The sequence below is a fragment of the Ammodytes marinus genome (genome assembly GCF_949987685.1).
Source record: "Ammodytes marinus genome assembly, chromosome: 20".
NCBI lineage: Eukaryota > Metazoa > Chordata > Actinopteri > Uranoscopiformes > Ammodytidae > Ammodytes > Ammodytes marinus.
In genome coordinates this window covers 12,144,371-12,162,312 of record NC_137224.1, presented here as the reverse complement: position 1 = coordinate 12,162,312, position 17,942 = coordinate 12,144,371, and the positions used below count along the sequence as shown (strand labels likewise).

Below are 17,942 nucleotides of genomic sequence, written 5' to 3'. Positions count from 1 at the left end.
ATATCAACACGTATGTGTCTGTCGAGGCAGTTTATTCATACCCGGATTAAGAAAAATATAAAATGGAAAGGTTACAGGTTGAATGAGGCTTGCCAGGGACTCTTTCTAATGATCATTCATTGAAGTGCCTTGCAGATGATAAAAAGGTTCCGAAATAAAATTTCAGACAAGAAATTGCCTTTAAAGGGCTATATTTGTGTGCTTTTCATCGCATCTGAATTAACACACATTCTGACTGAAATTTGATAATGCATGTAAAAACAACAAAACATTGAAAAAACAAACATTTGCATTACTCTTTAATGCAATTACTATACTGGAAAACGATTGAGCTAGATTTCTTCTACAAAAGTTGCATTACAAATGCATATTTATTATTGGTTTGACTGAGGCAGCTGCCCCACTTGCACTTTTGGACATTTTTAATGCACAAGATATTTTTAGGCAACCATGACAGAAGCAACTTGCACTGTTCACAACACAAGCTAGTGTGTCCTCTGTTGTCCGTTTGCTACAGTGGTGTCAATAGTGTCAACACCTAGCAATCTTAACCACAGCAGATAGGCTATGACTTTCAACCAAGAGAGGGATTTTAGTTGTTAAATTAACTCATCTTGTTTAAGGATTGTATAATAAGTAGTACACCAGTTCACATCCAAGGTGTGCAATATCTGGCTTCGACTTGCCCCTCCTATATATATATGTTGTCAAAGTTTGGAGGCAGGTATTTGGCAAATTGTCTTCCTACTCCTGTAAAACCACACCCTCACCTGTGTGCTAGTGTCTACCCAGCACAGGGTTTCTCTCAGCCTACTTCTTGGAGACTGGGAAATGGCATATTGGGTTACAGCAATGCAGAAAAACTAGTCTCTTCACTGGAAAAAGAAATGGCAAGAAAGAAATCTCAAAGTCTTGTTTCCACTATCTCACCCTGACTCGGAACAGAAAGGAAAAACAAAATGAGGGACACAGAAGGAGAAAGAGGCGGCGGTAGGGACAACAGCGGTAAAGCTGAGAAGGACCAGGTTGGTTTACTTTAAAAAAACACTCAGCTCCAGTTGAGATAGATAGAGTGGTGTTTTGGCATAGACTCCAGCTGCGAAAAGACTTCGTGATATAGCAGTGTTCAAAGTAGAAGTTGTTATGAAAGTTGTCAAGTCTCTGGGGCGCTGACCCACAACAATGACGGGCGACAGACAAACACGTCTCTGCGTCGAACCGCACGCATCAAATGATCGTGTGGTAAAATAATAGGCTAGCCTACTCTCAATTAACGACCTGTTCTGGGAATACACAACCAAACTGCAACGTTGAATGAAGCTGTTTGTGTAGACAGCTTTCGTCCTATACGTGTGGCTAATGCCTCGTTTCTGCTCGTATCTTGACAATTGTCAAACCGGCGGAAGTTAAGCTAGCTGGCTTTTTACTGGGGAAAAGACGCATTCAACAAACAACGACGTCGGCTAATTAGACGGACAATGACGTTGCCAGGGAAAAGACCTCCGGTTAGCCAATTTCCTTACTTTTGTTTACAGAACTCGTCCTGGCTGTCGCTGATTTGAACATTGTCGCGAGAACACGCCCATAGTTGCATGCACTACTCAGCGTTCACCAACTTGCTAAAGTTAGCATAAAATGTAGTTCTACATTTAGCCCACTATAGCTTCGTAATGTTGTTAATTAAATTAAAGCTGCATGCTAACATACTAGTAGCCGTTACATAGGTCTACCGACATTCAAATGATACGAGTAAAATGGGATGTGAAAGGGTTGTTCTCACAGCAAATGATATCCATTCGGCATGCAGAGGTGTAAATAATGAAAAAAAACAATGGCTGCATTCCGCTTAGGCGTGCCAGCCATAGACATTATAAAGGACTTTATAATGTCTATGGTGCCAGCCCCCCAGGGCTGTGGCATTGTCCCTCTGGTGCGCTGCTTACTATCTATGGTGCGCTGGCACAACCACAACTATACGGAACGGAGCCATCACGTTACACATGTTCCTTACCGTTTACCCTGATCCAAATGCTGCATGTCCTGTGCCAGGGGCGGATTTAGTCTTTTTGGGCTGAACGCAAACAGCCATGGGGCCGTCAACATCTCTTGTTATCCACCCTTTACAATTCTTATTTATAAGAAAGACCTAAATGTAAATTGTTATTTCCCTAAAATTCTCATTCAAATGTTTTTACTGGCATGGAAGTTTAAAAAAAGTTACCATCATGCCCAATGGACAATAGCTACAAACACAGTAATAATGCATTTCATATTTACATTAAATTAAATTCAAATTGATACATTCACATTCAACGTTTAAAATGTCTTCATAATTGACCTCTGATGACTTGAAAATAGAAAACAGGAGACCATCAAAGACATGGGCAACAGCATTTACTAGATGGGAAGAAAGATGGATAGATACTGTAAAGGGGCAAAACCCCTTATTTTTGAAAAACAGACATGGAGCGTTGTAAAAGGTTGTTCACCAGAAATGATATCCAGGACCTTCCAGGATCCCAACATGGGTGGACAACCTGGTCAATTAGCTGCTGGAAAGCTACAGCGGACCGATAGAGCAAATCAGAACCACTGTTTAAGCGAATGGGGTTGGGCTAAAAGGGATTTTTTTTAACTTATAGGTATCATTATGAAACTTTGTAAGTTGATTACTGACATTAAAACAACAACTTTTTGTATTACAGTATTTTCCAAAAAGTTTGAATAAATATGAAAAATCATCAATATCTTACTAATGATGCGTACATTTCATAGATAGTATGGGGCTTTGCATATCTGCAAAGCCCCAAAATCTAGATGTTGGACAAAAGCAGAGTCAATTTGTTTTTAATTTTTAAAACAAAACAAGTGTCCAACTGCCTGAAGCTTTTCCTAATCACAGTTCAAATTTGATCAATAACCCATCGAAAATGAATTTTTTACACAGTTGTTTCCAAGGGAATGTCTAGCCGTTTCCTAAAATACCAGCTGGAGACTCTAAAAGGACACTTTTGGTCCATGGCACATGAAATGTAACTGTGTAAAAAATTATTGATCAAATTTGAACTGTTATTAGGAAAGGCTTCAGGCAGTTGGACACTGGTTTTGTTTTCAAAATTTAAAAACAAATTGACTTTGTTTTCTTCCAACATCTAGATTTTGGGGCTTTGCAGATATGCAAATTAATTCATTACGCATCATTAGTAAGATGTTGATGATTTTTCATATTTATTTAAACATTTTGGAAAATACTGTAATACAAAAAGTTTGTTTTAATGTCAGTAATCAACTGGCAAAGTTTCATAATGATATCTATAAGTTAAAAAAATTCCCCATTAGCCCATCCCCATTCACCCCCATTCACTTAAACAGTGGTTCTGATTTGCTATGTCGGCCCGCTGTAGCTTTCCAGCAGCTTGTTGACAAGGTTGTCCACCCAGGTTGTGATCGTGGAAGGTCCTAGATGTCATTTTTGGTGAACAACCTTTTACAACGCTCCATGTCCATAAAATCACTTTGCCCCCTGGGTAATATGGATAGGCTATAGGCTAAAAATTGACATAAATACATACATTTAAAAAAAAAAATACTGTTACAATAAGTTTATGGGACACTTGGTAGCTTGGAGCCCAATGGCCTAACCCTGCCTAATCATAAATCTGCCTCTTTGTGAGACAGCTGTGTTAATTTTACATCTATTGATTGACACAACAGTGGATAAGAAACTAGTTTGAATGTGAAGAAACTCTTTGTAGCTTAAGTTTAATCAAATTTGTTAAGAGAGTCCAATGGCTCCTTTGTTTGACCAGGTTGTCAGTTGCACACAGAATATACCGTACACTGAGGATGTGCATATTAGTAGCCTACGTGCCCACCCACCACACACACACTCCCCCCCTCACACACACTTTTAAACTGGAACTAAAACTACAGCACTGCGTCAGAAGTCACATTCAGGTGTTAAGGGATGGCCTCTCTGTCAAGCTTACCACGCGTCACTTCTCTGAGCCAAAGTCAACATTTCTCACACAAACGCTTTACTACACCCTGCAGCCAAATGATTTCCCGGCAGAGAAGGGTAGGGTTGGAATCAAACTTCTTTAAATTGAACAGGCCTGTAGATTGACTCGGGTTATTAACCTGTATTTCATGTTTTCAGAGTTGGATCCCCAAAATCATCAAGAAAAGAGCGTGCACCACGTTTGTAGAGGATTCTTTCAGGTACTGCGAACTCTGTTGACCACATTCCTCTGCGTGTCTCATGGTGTATTATTGACTGTGTTGATACTCTATCATTTTTTCACATGCGTTGTCCTCTCACCTTGTCTTAGTAATGGACAGCTGTGCCAATGCGGGGGTGAGAGAGACGCCCACGGCTCTGTGGCCCTCGGCGACTATTTCAGCACGGCGATTGTCAACCACTGGGACAGCGTCCAGCACTCCTCTGAATACCCAACAGATGCCTTTGGAGAGCTGCAGTTTGCAGGATCAAGCAAGAGGCATAGCTATGTGGGTGGTCTGATAGATTTTCTCCAATTAAATCCTTTTTTTTAATTATCAAATTTGTTGTGTTTTTGGTCGTGTATTTAAGACACATGCCTGTGAAAGTGAGACAAAAAATAGGAAAATACATCAAGAGTTTAGTGTTAAAAGGTGCTCCGAGGAACTTTTGTAGTGTTTTAAGACGCCAGTTGTTGTTTCTGGGGGAGCTTACCCATGACAAAGGCATTAAGAAAAACTATATAAAAATAACATTCTCTGCTATCATGGTCTCGTTTGCGGTTGCATGCCTTTTATGATCATCAGAGGAAAATTGAGACTCTTTCAGAAATATGTAAAAGTTCCTCATAGTACCTTCCTAACCTGTCTAAGCAAACACAATGAACTTAGATGTGTCTCTCTTTTGTCTCTCTTGGGAATCTCAGTTCTTGCGTCTGTCATGGGACACACCCCCGTCTATGGTATTCACCCTGATGACAGCCCACTGGGGTCTACCTTCGCCCAACCTGGTGGTATCTGTCGTGGGCGGAGATGGCAGGACAAAGGTGAAGACATGGGTACGGGAGGTCCTTAGGCAGGGGCTGGTGAAAGCCTCACAAAGCACAGGTAAACCTTCAAGCCTCTCAATCAACCACTGTTAACAAAAGGCGGGTCAAAGGTTACATGCAATACAACAGTATTGTAGAATCCTGTACACACTGTTTACAGCGTTACTTGACATCAATTAACTTGTAATATGTGAAGTATTTTGTCTATGTTTATCAAATTATGTCATGTATTTACAGACCTGATCCTTTGACGTATAGAATAATTGTTTGGACTTGTATGCCTTTTTTTTCTCAGGGGATCTGCAGGATTTTTTTTTTTAAATATTTTCCTTAAAAAGTCCTCTTAAAAAGTCTGAAAGACCTACTTCACCGGTGGAAATACGAAGGTTTATTGAACTCTGTGATCATATTTAGTATAAATGTGCAAACACTTTTGAAATCAGTCCATCCTAGCCTGAGAAAAGGCAGAAAGAGTGATTTATGGTCTCACTGTCTAACCCTACATTTTACTAGTGTGACATCACACTAGTAAAAATGTAGGGTTGGGATTAACAGGAAAGCTGGGCCAAGGGAAGACTGAGGAAAGACTGAGGGAAGAACAACCTAATTATTTTTATTATAATATCGATTTTATAATGATAGAACGCCGGTTCCGTATGGGGGAAGTATTCCTTTAATATTAAGTTGATAAACCCTGAATTTTTTTAAAAGCTTTGTTAATAGCTTTTTTAAGTTAATTTGTTCACCTTTCCCACATATCAAAGTGTTTTTTTACAGCTGACAAATGTTACCCATTTTATGAGCTACCTTTTAATATTAGTAGTTCTAACTGTGTAATTGTCACATCAGATTTAATCACCCCTCTTTTTTTCCCCTTAAGAAATGACTTTGTGTTCTATGTATTAATCCCTATTCCCTTCATAAACGTTTCCAAGTAATTGACACATAATGTGAGGTAAAGAATTGACACTTTCATGTAAAGTCACAGAACCTACTTGGGAAAAATCCAGCAGTTTTGAAATTTAGTACCATTAAACCTATATAATTCCCCGGGGTCTGATAATAATTTGGTACTACAATGGCCGTTTCCTTCCGACTACTGTGCCAAGAACAGGTGGCACACACGATAATGGTGTCCATTCCATCTGAGGTCACCGGCTGTTCTCTCTGTGTTAAATTGCAAAACACAATGTCAGAACTTTCTGTCCAAAAGTGAATTACGGCAACAACAATACAATTTATATATACTTATTATTTTTCACGTCCTGTTTGTCTGTTTCTACCCCAGGAGCGTGGATCATGACCACAGGCTTGCGTGAGGGCGTTGGCAGGTGCGTTGGAGAGGCAGTGAGAGATCACGCGACTGCGGCCTCGTCAGTCTCCCTCAACAAGGTGGTGGCGCTGGGCATCACTCCCTGGGGCCTGGTGCATGACCGACAGCAGCTGATCAACCCTCAGGTTGTACAGGCACTCAAATGCTGTATCTATACATATTTTATCACACAAAAACGTATATCTTTATAACTTTTAGTTGGACATTATTCCAAATAAGAACAAAGTAAACTGCCCCAAACTGAAGAAGTGGAATTCAATAAAGATGTTCATCTTGTTCATCTTAAAGTGTTAATAGTAAGGGGAATGTGTAGATTCCTTTATGTCCTATCAAAACATAGCAGGACTATTTTCTGATCCACCAAACGCTGGCCTCCAAAGCAGCGCATGTATTGAACTCCCCTTTGAAGAAACCCTGCTATATCAATGCTCCTGGATTACTTCTATTGCAGGGCAGCTTTCCTGCAAAGTACCATGTCCAGAACGTGTCTCGGGACTCCTGCTGCCTGGACAACAACTACCAGGCCTTTCTGCTGGTGGACGACGGGAGTGTGGGACGCAGAGGAGGAGAGACGGGCTTTAGGGCCAAACTGGAGGACTACATCTCCCACCAGCGCACAGGCATCTGGGGTGAGAGGAGCTACTTCTTTCCCCTTGCCCTTATAGTCCAAGAATTAATTTATTTGTATGAATAGAAAGCTGCACAGTATAATCTTCCTACATTTCAAGCTATTTGGCCCCCTTGTGGCGATCTTTCATTAATGCAGGCAACAAAAGGACGAGTCCACTCGAGCAAAGCCAAAGCATGCCACTGCATGAATTTCAGATGTGGCTTATCAACATGTTGAATCAAGCAGCGATTTGCAAATAAAAATGTAACCGAGGGCTTTTTATTCGTCTGTGCTCACTTTTTAAGCTCTAAGGTTACAAGAAAAGCATGTTGTTTGATTGTTTTAAAAACGTGATCATAAATGTCTACGTTAAAGTTTTTATAATTGATTTGCCAATGCATTGTAGTAGTTGTTTTCTTTAAACGTTTCTGCATTTTTGCAGGCAGCGGCAGCATTGACATCCCTGTCCTTTGTATGCTGGTATCAGGGACAGCAAGCATGCTGGAGGTACTGCTTTATGTGTGGCTTTTTGTCACAAAGAACATTCATTTTTATCATGGTTTATCCTTTTGAGTTACATACTTTTGGGACCTTGTGAATAAACGACTCACTGTCTTGTTCCTCAACTACTTTAAGAGAGTGGATCTTTCCCTGAAAAACTCCATGCCCTGGCTGGTACTGGCTGGCTCAGGAGGCATCGCTGACTTCTTGAGCGACGTTTTGGAGAATCTGTCGTCGGCCCCGGTAGCTCAGTCTTCTAGTGAGGGAGAGGGCGAGGCAGGTCCCAGTGTGGATCTGAAAGACAAAATGGCAGAGCGGGTGAAGAAGCACTTCCCCTCTGAAGCAGAGCCAGACAAACTAGTCGAACGGGTAAGTACAGTGGACAGCGGCGTCCAGCGGGAATGTGATGTTCTATCATGTGCCAATCGGGAAGGCAGCGGGAGATTGGCATGCAATTTGGGGAGATTGACATGTTCTTTCACCTCTTGAACTTTCTTAAAATATATATTTAATGTATGTAAACGTATCACTTTATGGTCCCAAGTTTGGATTGTTGTTTCAACATATGCTGCATTCATTAAACAAACATAACTGACAACTACAGGGAACAAGAAACATACCTAGAACATAAGAAGAAAAAAAAATCATCATATACTAGTGTAAAAAAGATAAAAACTTATGGTACAAATAAAAAATACAGAAAAAATGCTACAACTGGAAAGTTCTCCCAGCTCCTTTTGATTTTTGTGACTCATGCCGGGAAAGCTATTAGATATGTAGACTTCAGGCTTTCTATTAAACTGTTCCCTGTCTCAGTTTGACCCAGATTCCTAAAAACTGCTGCCTATAGTAGACATAAAAAAGGCTTTGTTGGCCCTGATACTGATCCTCCTGATCTCCTTAGGACATGTTGTCAAAGGTTCCTTCTACAGCAGAAATTTGGCTTCCTGGAAAGTTCCCAGAATGCAATGTTAAAAGCCAGCAGTGTCTGGACTGATTGGATACACACATCTTTAATCTTATTCTTTTCTACTAGTTGGTCAATAATTACTGTTGGGGCTGGAATGCAAGATAGGCTGAGCACTTTAACAATATATCACGGACTAGACTATACCATCTGTCACCACATCTTTCTTCATAGCTGTTTGTAAGCATTTTCTTTCCAAGTATTCTACTCAGACGTTGACAATTCCTGTTTTTACTGTCTTCTTACTCCTTGTTGTGTGTATCTAGGCTCTTAGCATATACCAGAACAGAGACTTCATTACCATCTACCATGGAGAGCAAGAGGGCCCAAATGAATTTGACACAGTTCTGCTCAAAACGTTGGTGGGAGGTACACACAACTTATTGGAATTCTGGGAAACTGCTAAGGCTTTATGTTGCAATGTTGATGTTTGAAGTGGGATTCAATTTTGATTTATTCATTCTTTTCAGCGAGTAAGCACCGCACGTCAGGCGATGCCAGCCCTTACAACGAAGAGCTGAAGCTGGCCGTCACATGGAACAGGGTTGACATTGCCAAGAGTGAACTTTTCAATGGAGACATCCAATGGAAGGTGAGAGGAGGGGTGGGCAGGTTACATTCAGGAAATGACAAATACAACACGTCTAACCCTGTCAGTGTCATTGTTGGTATAAATTAATTGAAAATGTCTTAAAATTAAAGTACTTACCTTCAAAATAGCCTTATAAACTATCACGTTGTTCAATTGAATAGTATGAAGACTTGGAAGACTCCATGACAGATGCCCTGGTCAACGACAAGCCTGAGTTTGTGCGTCTGTTCACTGAGAATGGCCTCAACATCCTGGACTACCTGACTTATGGCAGGCTGGAAAGCCTCTACCGCTCGGTGGCTGATGGGACAGTGCTTTACCAGCTACTTCAGCGCAGCCTGGTGGAGCGGCTTGGAACTGCAGCCGCTGCGCCCACACCATCAAACCTGCAGGACTCGCCTGCCAAAGCAGCAGCAGCAGATAACATACAGAATGGGCCAGGGACAGAGATTAGCCTTTTTGAGGTGAGTTTTGTCTGACAAAAAATACATCCATCCCTCAGGTCTAGGAGAGTAACACAAGTACAAATGTTTCACTCTCTCTCTCTTTCCCTATATTTTCTCAGGTTGCAGGGGTCCTGGAACTGTTGTTGGGTGATGTCTGCCAGCCGTTTTACTATGATGCTTTGGAGATGGAACATATCTCATCCAAGAGGAGAGCTCTTAAGGTAATCTTCTGAATATGTAGACGCATATCAAAGCTAATGATCAACTGGTTTCAGAAGACAATAGAGTAATGACAGGCCCAACTGTCAATGCTGCTCTCTCACGGTTTCTTTTCATCCAACCCCAGCGCGTCAGTAAGCTGCTGCGTGGAGACTGCCTCTATCGGAGTAAGCGCTGCCTCTTCCCCTGGTCGTCGCTCTTCACCTGGGCCGTCCTACAGAACCGAAGCGAGATGGCAACTTTCTTCTGGGAGATGGTTAAAAAAAACTACGAGACATACATGAACACATAACATTCAATCTGCTGCGTTTCTAAATAACATGAAAATTAAACGCATGAAAAACCTCTACACATTTCCTGCAATATATATGGTAATATATGGTAATAGTACCAGATATGCAGGAGTTTGTACGCACTGACATCCCTTGCTGTCTGTCCCAGGCAAGAGAGTCCGTGCTGAGTGCTCTAAGTGCCTGCAAGATGCTAAGGGAACTGTCCAAGCTAGAGGGTGAGACTGAGACCAAACTGTCCATGAAAGAGCTGGCTCAGCGGTTCGAGAACCTGGCACATGGTGAGACCACAAACACCTCATCCACTAACTAAACAATAATGATCGGACATTTCATTTCAAATGCTAATTAGTGGATTACTACTCTGTTATTCGGCCTCTCCCTTCTAGTAAGCAATGCATAACTATTGTATACCTTTTTTTACTTTTTGTTTTCTCAATGGTGACCATACAAACAAACTCTTTCTGAACTTGTATTTCCCTCTCCTCAGATGTCTTCGGCTCTTGCTATCGGAGCAATGAGAGTCGCTCTTTCACCCTGCTCATTAGGAAATCTCCGGTTTGGGGCGGTACCACCTGCCTCCAGATGGGCATGGGCGCCGATGCACGACTTTTCTTCAGCCACGATGGAGTGCAGGTGTGTCCCCATTTTTTTCCCACCTGTGTGACTGTGATATTCAATAGACCATAACGGAACCAGGTCACTAACTTCATTGTGGTAGTTTAAGCAGTTCTATCTATGCTTGTTTTTTACTGCATCTCCGGCTCACCTGGATTTTGAGGTTAAATTGAAATCCCCTTTGTCTTTTAAATTAAACTCCATGTCCTTTGTTTATATTTAGATATATGCTCTTCCAGTTGTTTGATTTCTGATGTGTAGCTCATAACAAAGTAATATTGATTAGAATTCTACAAATACAACACGTACAATTTCATGTTGAGCAAATTAATTAGTTGGTAAAATCGTTCTACGTTCTTCTTCCAGTCTCTGTTGTCTCAGATCTGGTGGGGCGACATGAAGAGGAACACTGAGGTGTGGAAGCTTGTGCTCAACTTCTTCTGCCCTTTCCTCTGCTACACCAACCTGATCTCCTTTAGGTAAAATCCACAATAGCCTTATTTTTGGTCAATAAAAAAGTCAGAGTTATTTCACTTTTCACAGCTGATACCTTACAACAAACTCCACCTCATAGGACACAAGAGGACTATCAGCAAGAGGAGCAGGCCAAGCCCGTAGAGGACGGGCCGGGCAGGGACAGCGACAGCCTCTACGGCCACACCATCTTCTCTTTCTCGGACATTAAGCACACGTAAGACTCTTAAGAATTTCTGAAAAAATGCGATGGCTTGGGTAGTGGTGCGGTACAAATGCAGTTGAATGGGACACTTTTCTGGTCCCACCGTTTTGAATACACACATCAATTTAATAATTAAGTAGGGAATGAATGTCTGTTTGTTCTGGTGTGTTGATTCATTAAAAGTGTGTCATTGTTGTACCAGTGAAGCGGATGCACATGGAGCACACAGTCCCAAGATGGCGACCATTAAAGGTGAGTCCTCCTTGTTAAATGCAGCCCCAACACAGTGTTGTAATTTGTAGAAAACAGAACCGAGGATAGGAAGGACTGATTTTCAGAAACCCTTAGCCACTATAACCATGTCCAATTCTGTCCTTAACAGGCATACCCCACTCTCACAGACCACCCAAGCGTCCATTCATAGTATCAAGGTGGCGTCAGTTCTGGTTTGCGCCCGTCACCTCATTTTTGGGCAACTTCCTGATGTACTTCACCTTCCTCCTGCTGTTTGCCTACGTGCTGCTGGTGGACTTCAAGCCCCCGCCACCCCCAGGCCCGGCCATCACAGAGTATGTGTTGTACTTCTGGGTATTCACCATGGTGTGTGAGGAGATCAGGGAGGTGAGTGCGGAGTTAATTCATTTATTGTTAATTATCTACTACAGTATATGGAGACATCAAAACGCACCAAAAGCACAAAGTGCCATTAAAGTATTTGGCCATATCTGATATTCTGTTTACGGCTGTGTTTAATCTGTGGATGTATTAAATTGATTGATGTTTTTCTTCTCCAAGACGTTCTTTTTGGGAACAAAGACTTGGCGTCAGAGGATCAGGGTGTACATTCAGGACGTGTGGAACAAGTGTGACCTCGTTGCCATCATGCTGTTCGTAATAGGAGTTATCTGCAGGTACAGACAACACTTACAGGGACAATATACACTATGCATAACTACTGGATTATTCCAAAACCTTCCACAGTGTTATTGGTCAATTAAGTTTTCTTATTGCAAAGTAAAAAAAAATAAGAAGAAATAATTAAATTTTTGCATTGAAGTCTCATGTTCACAGTTGCTTTAAACAGCAGTATAATACAACTTGTGTCACAAGGTCACAGGGTTAATGGATGCATGGTTCAAGCAGTTTGAGTAGATTTGATGGTAAGTATAAGAAAATGCAATGCACCCTTTTAAAACCCTTTACACACATTGGAGCAAAACAACGGTTAAATAACGAAATATGTCTTAACTGTTCAATCCCTGTCTTGGTCCAAGAAAATTCATTGTGTGAACACTCTCCCTCTTATTGCTGTCCTCTGTATGATCCAAATTAGAGTTAAGAACATTTTGTGTTATTTTACAAGTTGACCACTGGGTGATGCTGTTAACACTGTATTTGCTTCACTCTGTGTGTGTTTTAGGATGTTCCCTTGGTCATATGGATTTGGCCGGGATGTCCTGAGTGTGGACTACATGGTCTTCACCGTCCGTCTCATTCACATCTTTGCTATTCACAAACAGATGGGGCCAAAAATCATCATTGTCGGCAAGATGGTGAGAAACCCCTAAATGTGACTGTAAATTGACTCTTAATAATGTTACTTTTGCTTTGTTGGGATTATAATGAAGGAAACTGACATTTGTCTCCTCCTGTACAGATGAAGGACATCTTCTTCTTCCTCTTCTTCCTGGGGGTTTGGCTCATGGCGTATGGCGTAGCCAATCAGGCTTTGCTTTACTCCTACGACCCTAGCCTGAATCGTATCTTTCGCCGGGTATTCTACAGGCCATACTTGCACATCTTTGGACAGATCCCCGTGGAAGAGATGGATGGTATGTTTCTTTGCGTGCATCGTGCATATTGACAAAATAAGAATGTCTTTTCTGGACGTTTTTCAACATCAATTGCAACATTGTAAAATTCTCCATGCTAAGTAAAGCTTATGTTGTCATAAACTGATAGCATATTTATATGTTAATGTCCAAAAAAATATATTTTTATCTCAACTTCATGTTTGTTTCCATCACAGTGGGGAAGCAGTGGGACATGCCCTGCACGCACAATGTAACATTGATTGATCTCGGTGAAGAGCCGTGCAGAACTACTTATAGTAACTGGCTGGTGGTTATTCTGCTGGTCGTTTACCTGCTGGTCACCAACATTCTTCTCATCAACCTTCTCATCGCTATGTTCAGGTAAAGGAAGAGGAAATAGGCGTCCTTCACTGTGTCTTTCTGTGGCTACACTCGCATGCTGATCTCAAAACTCTGCTCCATTTGTTTTCTGCCCAGTCACACCTTCTCTGAAGTGCAGGCTAACAGCGACATCTACTGGAAGTTCCAGCGCTACAACCTGATTGTCCAGTACCACTCCCGTCCCAGCCTGGCTCCTCCTTTCATCATCATCTCCCACATCAATCTCTTTATCAAGAGGTACATCCGCAAGGTGCCCTCTGTCAAGATCCACCACTTTGGTCAGTATTTGAACTGGAGTCTAATTAATTAAAGGTGCACTATGTAACAATTTCTAAGATATGTTCTCATGACTGGATAAAAACACTTTCCTCACAGAAGAATTGGATCCCTTTTGAAGTAAAGTTTCACTTTTGTTGTATACTGCAGCAGGGCCCACAGTTTTGTTTAAAAGGGTTAGGGGTTAGGTGAATTGGATGTTTTTAATTGCAGCCTTTCCCCCCACTCAACACATTTCCTCTCATGGCAGCATCCAATAACTATTATAGGAATTGGATTGTTGTTTACAATTGATACCTAGTTGGCTTCACCTCAGCCACAGTGGATCCTTCTTGGTTCAGGAATGGCAAATGATAATAACGATTTAAATAAAATCCCTTTTCTAATAGTGTTGCAGTTAAAAGGGAAGATAGCTAACAGGCTAATGACATGGGAAACCATTCAGAAGGAGGACTTCCTGACTGCACAGAACAAGATCCAGAAAAGCAGCGACTCAGAGAGGCTCAAACGGATGTCTGTCAAGTGAGGAGACCTTTTCTACACCAACACTGTAACAGTAGACATTACTTTTGTAAATAAATCTTACTGTGGGGAATGTCTCCTTTTTCCCCCTCTCTTTTACATTTTTTTTTTTTTAGAGTGGATGGTGTAGTAAAACATCTGACTGAAAGCAGAGACTTTGACCACCGGCTGAGAGCTCTGGAGAATGAGGTGAAATGAAAGCCCTATTTTTCTAAAGTATCTAACTGAGCTCACTCTCCGTTTGTCACTCTATACCATTTGTCACTGTGAAAGAACATGCAGGCTCACTCAACCTATCCTATGTTGAGGTGAAATAAATGTCAACCATCCACATATAGCAGGGCTTGGGGATACATATACATATCATGACAACTAGACCACTGAGTTCTGTGTTTATGCATGGGAATATTACTTGTATTTTATTTTTAAAGGAATAGTTCACCAATTTGGAAAGTTGATACTATGCTTTTTTTTGCGGAGAGTTGGATGACATTGATACCACTCTCACGTCTGGGTACAGTACATACTGTATGAAGCTACTGCACAGCACACAGCAGCTTATCTAAGCTTAGCATGAAATAAGGAAAGGGAATAGTAATCAAGAGGAGGAAACTGGCTAGTGCCATGCTTGATGTAACAACAACAACAGGTTGCGGTTATTCTACGGCTTATGTGGTAGACTATTTCTTGGACAGAACTTTCTACTTGTTGCATGAACACTGTTAAGAGTCAATACAAAGACAAGCAAACACACACTTTTATAGAAAACTGTGTCTTTTTATTGTTTTTTGTGCATATCAAAAGAATTAGGGGTGGGAAAAAAAATCGATTTTCCGATTAATATCGATTCTCTCTCGAACGATTCTGAATCGATTCAGAAAAGTTAATAATCGATTTTTTTTTTTTTTTTTTAATAATTTTTTTTTATATAATATTTTTTTTTTTTTTGTAAATACTAATACTTCCTGCGCCATTGCGCATGCACACCACACATGTGCGAGTTGTTTCCAAAGTGGCTTCAAAAGGGCTGAGAGCAGCAAACCCATGACCTGCACCGGCTTTATCTCTGTTTACGTTTTTGTATGAGAGCTGAATTCCAAGCCATACTTTTTGTACAATGTGTTGAAATGACATAGAAAATAGATAATAGAATAGAAATCATATAGAAACATGATTTACGAGATTAGAAATAAAATAAAACTGAATCGGTTTAGTTTTTACATACTTCCATATTGTGTTGAAAGCTGCATTGAGTATTGCACTGTTCATAGAAAGTCATATTTGTGACAAGAAAAGCTTTTTCTCTAATACAATATTAGAGAAGGCAATTCATCTGTTGATTGTCTTTAATGATCATCACAAAAGTAGGAAGTGATTAGCAAACTGAGTAGCAAACTCAGATGTGCATATAAATATATTTTTGAAATTCACACATGGGTATGTACACATAAAAATTTTTTTGCATTGAGATGCATTGAAAATCGATTTTGAATCGAATCGTTGACCTCTGAATCGGAATCGAATCGTGAGGTGCCAAGAGATTCCCACCCCTACAAAAAATGTATACATGTTAATTAGTAAGCTCTCATTTAGGGCTATTTTAAAAATCCCCTCCGTGTAGCTTTAGTTAAAGCCACAAAACCCGAACTGCTAGTACTGTGCAGCCCACAGCAGATTAGCTTTGTTGGGTGAATTAGTAAGCTCTCACTTACTACTTTCTCACCCTTCAAGTTCTTGCTACCTGCCTGTAGCTTTAAGACCACAAAATACCACAATGTTATTGCAAATATTTTCAATGAACCATAACTGTCAACATGTAGCCCTGGTTAACTGCATTGTATTTGTTTAAATACTGATCCTTGCTTCAGGTGTATTGGACTTACTGAAAGTTCAAACATAGCTTTAGGCTTTTTTGTTCTTCCTTCTCAGATGGAGTATTGCTCAAATGCCCTCAGCTGGATTGTGGATACATTGGCCCAAGGCAGCACGTTCAAACCCCCCCGGCCTCCACCTGCATTTAGAGGTATTTCCAATTCCAGACATACCAGTATTTTCACAGAGAAACAGGAAACACATGTCAGCATGTGGGAAGGCGACAGGTGGTACTCACACGGCTGGTGTGACCATTTTATTTGATACCCAGTGTCAATTCATTCATACAGAATTCGTCCCCTCACAAAACTTTTCTCTGCCTCTTCTTCCACACAGACACTTTCCCCTCTTCTTCCAATTCTGCCTGATTCAGCCTTGGTGATGCCTTCACTTGCTCAGGGTCGGTAAAAGACAAGAATGAAGCGCTCTCACTGCCACACAACCTTGTTCAACTCTGCACTCGGTTACCAAATAGTTACAATTGTTCTGAACTGGAAAGTAACAGCAGCCATCACTATTTGTTACAGTATTGAGTAAATACAAAAGCTGATACTTAAAAGTGTGCAATTATTAATATGCCAAAGTCTTTGTATATATGATGTGGCATATGATATATGTTGTGCATTTTATTTGCCAATGCAGTTATGTCTTTGTTGCTGTAGTTTGAAGCTGAATGCTGGACTTTTTTTAAAGGTTTTTACTATTATATAGATGCCATGATATTGTTTACAGTGGTTACATTCAGTGCACAAAATATAACTTCAGTTTCAGTTCAGCAACTTTTAATATTCATTCATGTATTTGTGTTGCTTATTTTATTTTGCTCAATAAACTTGATATACCACAACTGAGTTCGTACTGCTACTATTAAAGAAATAGTGTTAGTTTAAATTTTTTGGACGCTTACTCACTTTCTTGTTGAGTTGGATTGATGCCACTCTAGTGGTGAGGCAGCAGACAGTTAGCTTAGCTTAGCACGAATACTGGAAACAAGGGGCTAAAGCTAGCCTGGCCGTTGATACAGGTTAGTTAGTTGGTAACAGAAGCTGGTGAGAATTGTAGCCTATTACTTAGAATAGAATAGAATAGAATCTTTATTGTCATTGTACAGGACAACGAAATTCTGTTTGGAGCAGTCCTCCAGTTGCACAGTACAAAATATATAAAAAAATATTTAAAACAAAACACGACACGACATTATCCACACAGTATATACAGTATATATATATATAAATAGAATATATATATATAAATAAAATGTTTTATAAATAGAATATATATATATAAATAAAATGTTTTAAAGAGTCCAAGTGCAATAGTGCAATCGTGTGTGTATGAGATGAGATGGGGAGTGTCAGTGTGGCAGTAGAGTGGGAGTGGAGTTTACTAATGTCACAGCTCTGTGGTAGAAACTGTTTTGCAGTCTTGTGGTGTGGTACTTGTGGAGTTACCTGGGCCAGCTGTTTCCCCTTGCATACAGTCTTTATGCCAAGCTAAGCTAACCGGCCCCTGGAAAACAAAGCAAAAAAGTGAATTTAAAAGTTAATATAAGTAGCCTAGGCCTATACATTTGTCCAAAGTAACACTCCGTGTCTATAGGAGATGACATTTGTAAATAGGGCCAGTATAGTTAGCTTGCTAAAGAGAAACCAACTGAACTACATATTGATATATATGAAAATTACGTTAATGTAAAAAGACTACAAAATAAGGTAGTTGGGTTGAGAGAAGGGTATATGGATAGTGTGGAAGGAGAACCATGTTGCTGAGTTTC

The 17,942-nt window shown here is 40.5% G+C and overlaps 1 protein-coding gene across 1 annotated transcript; it reads left to right on the top strand.

Annotated features, from left to right (window-relative positions):
- The first annotated feature begins 778 nt into the window (after positions 1-778).
- Positions 779-17,175, top strand: LOC307266906 (transient receptor potential cation channel subfamily M member 4-like). Its single transcript, XM_080049031.1, has 28 exons — positions 779-1,025; positions 4,160-4,221; positions 4,332-4,509; positions 4,926-5,106; positions 6,337-6,506; positions 6,833-7,010; positions 7,434-7,498; positions 7,628-7,861; positions 8,726-8,828; positions 8,930-9,051; positions 9,213-9,515; positions 9,617-9,718; positions 9,844-9,972; positions 10,158-10,287; positions 10,497-10,642; positions 10,991-11,103; positions 11,199-11,315; positions 11,506-11,555; positions 11,686-11,924; positions 12,099-12,214; positions 12,724-12,856; positions 12,961-13,135; positions 13,333-13,498; positions 13,595-13,776; positions 14,164-14,296; positions 14,413-14,485; positions 16,226-16,319; positions 16,505-17,175. The coding sequence occupies exons 1-28, from the start codon at positions 960-962 to the stop codon at positions 16,534-16,536; spliced, it is 3,792 nt and encodes a 1,263-aa protein (XP_079905157.1). The 5' UTR covers positions 779-959; the 3' UTR covers positions 16,537-17,175.
- Positions 17,176-17,942: the final 767 nt, after the last annotated feature.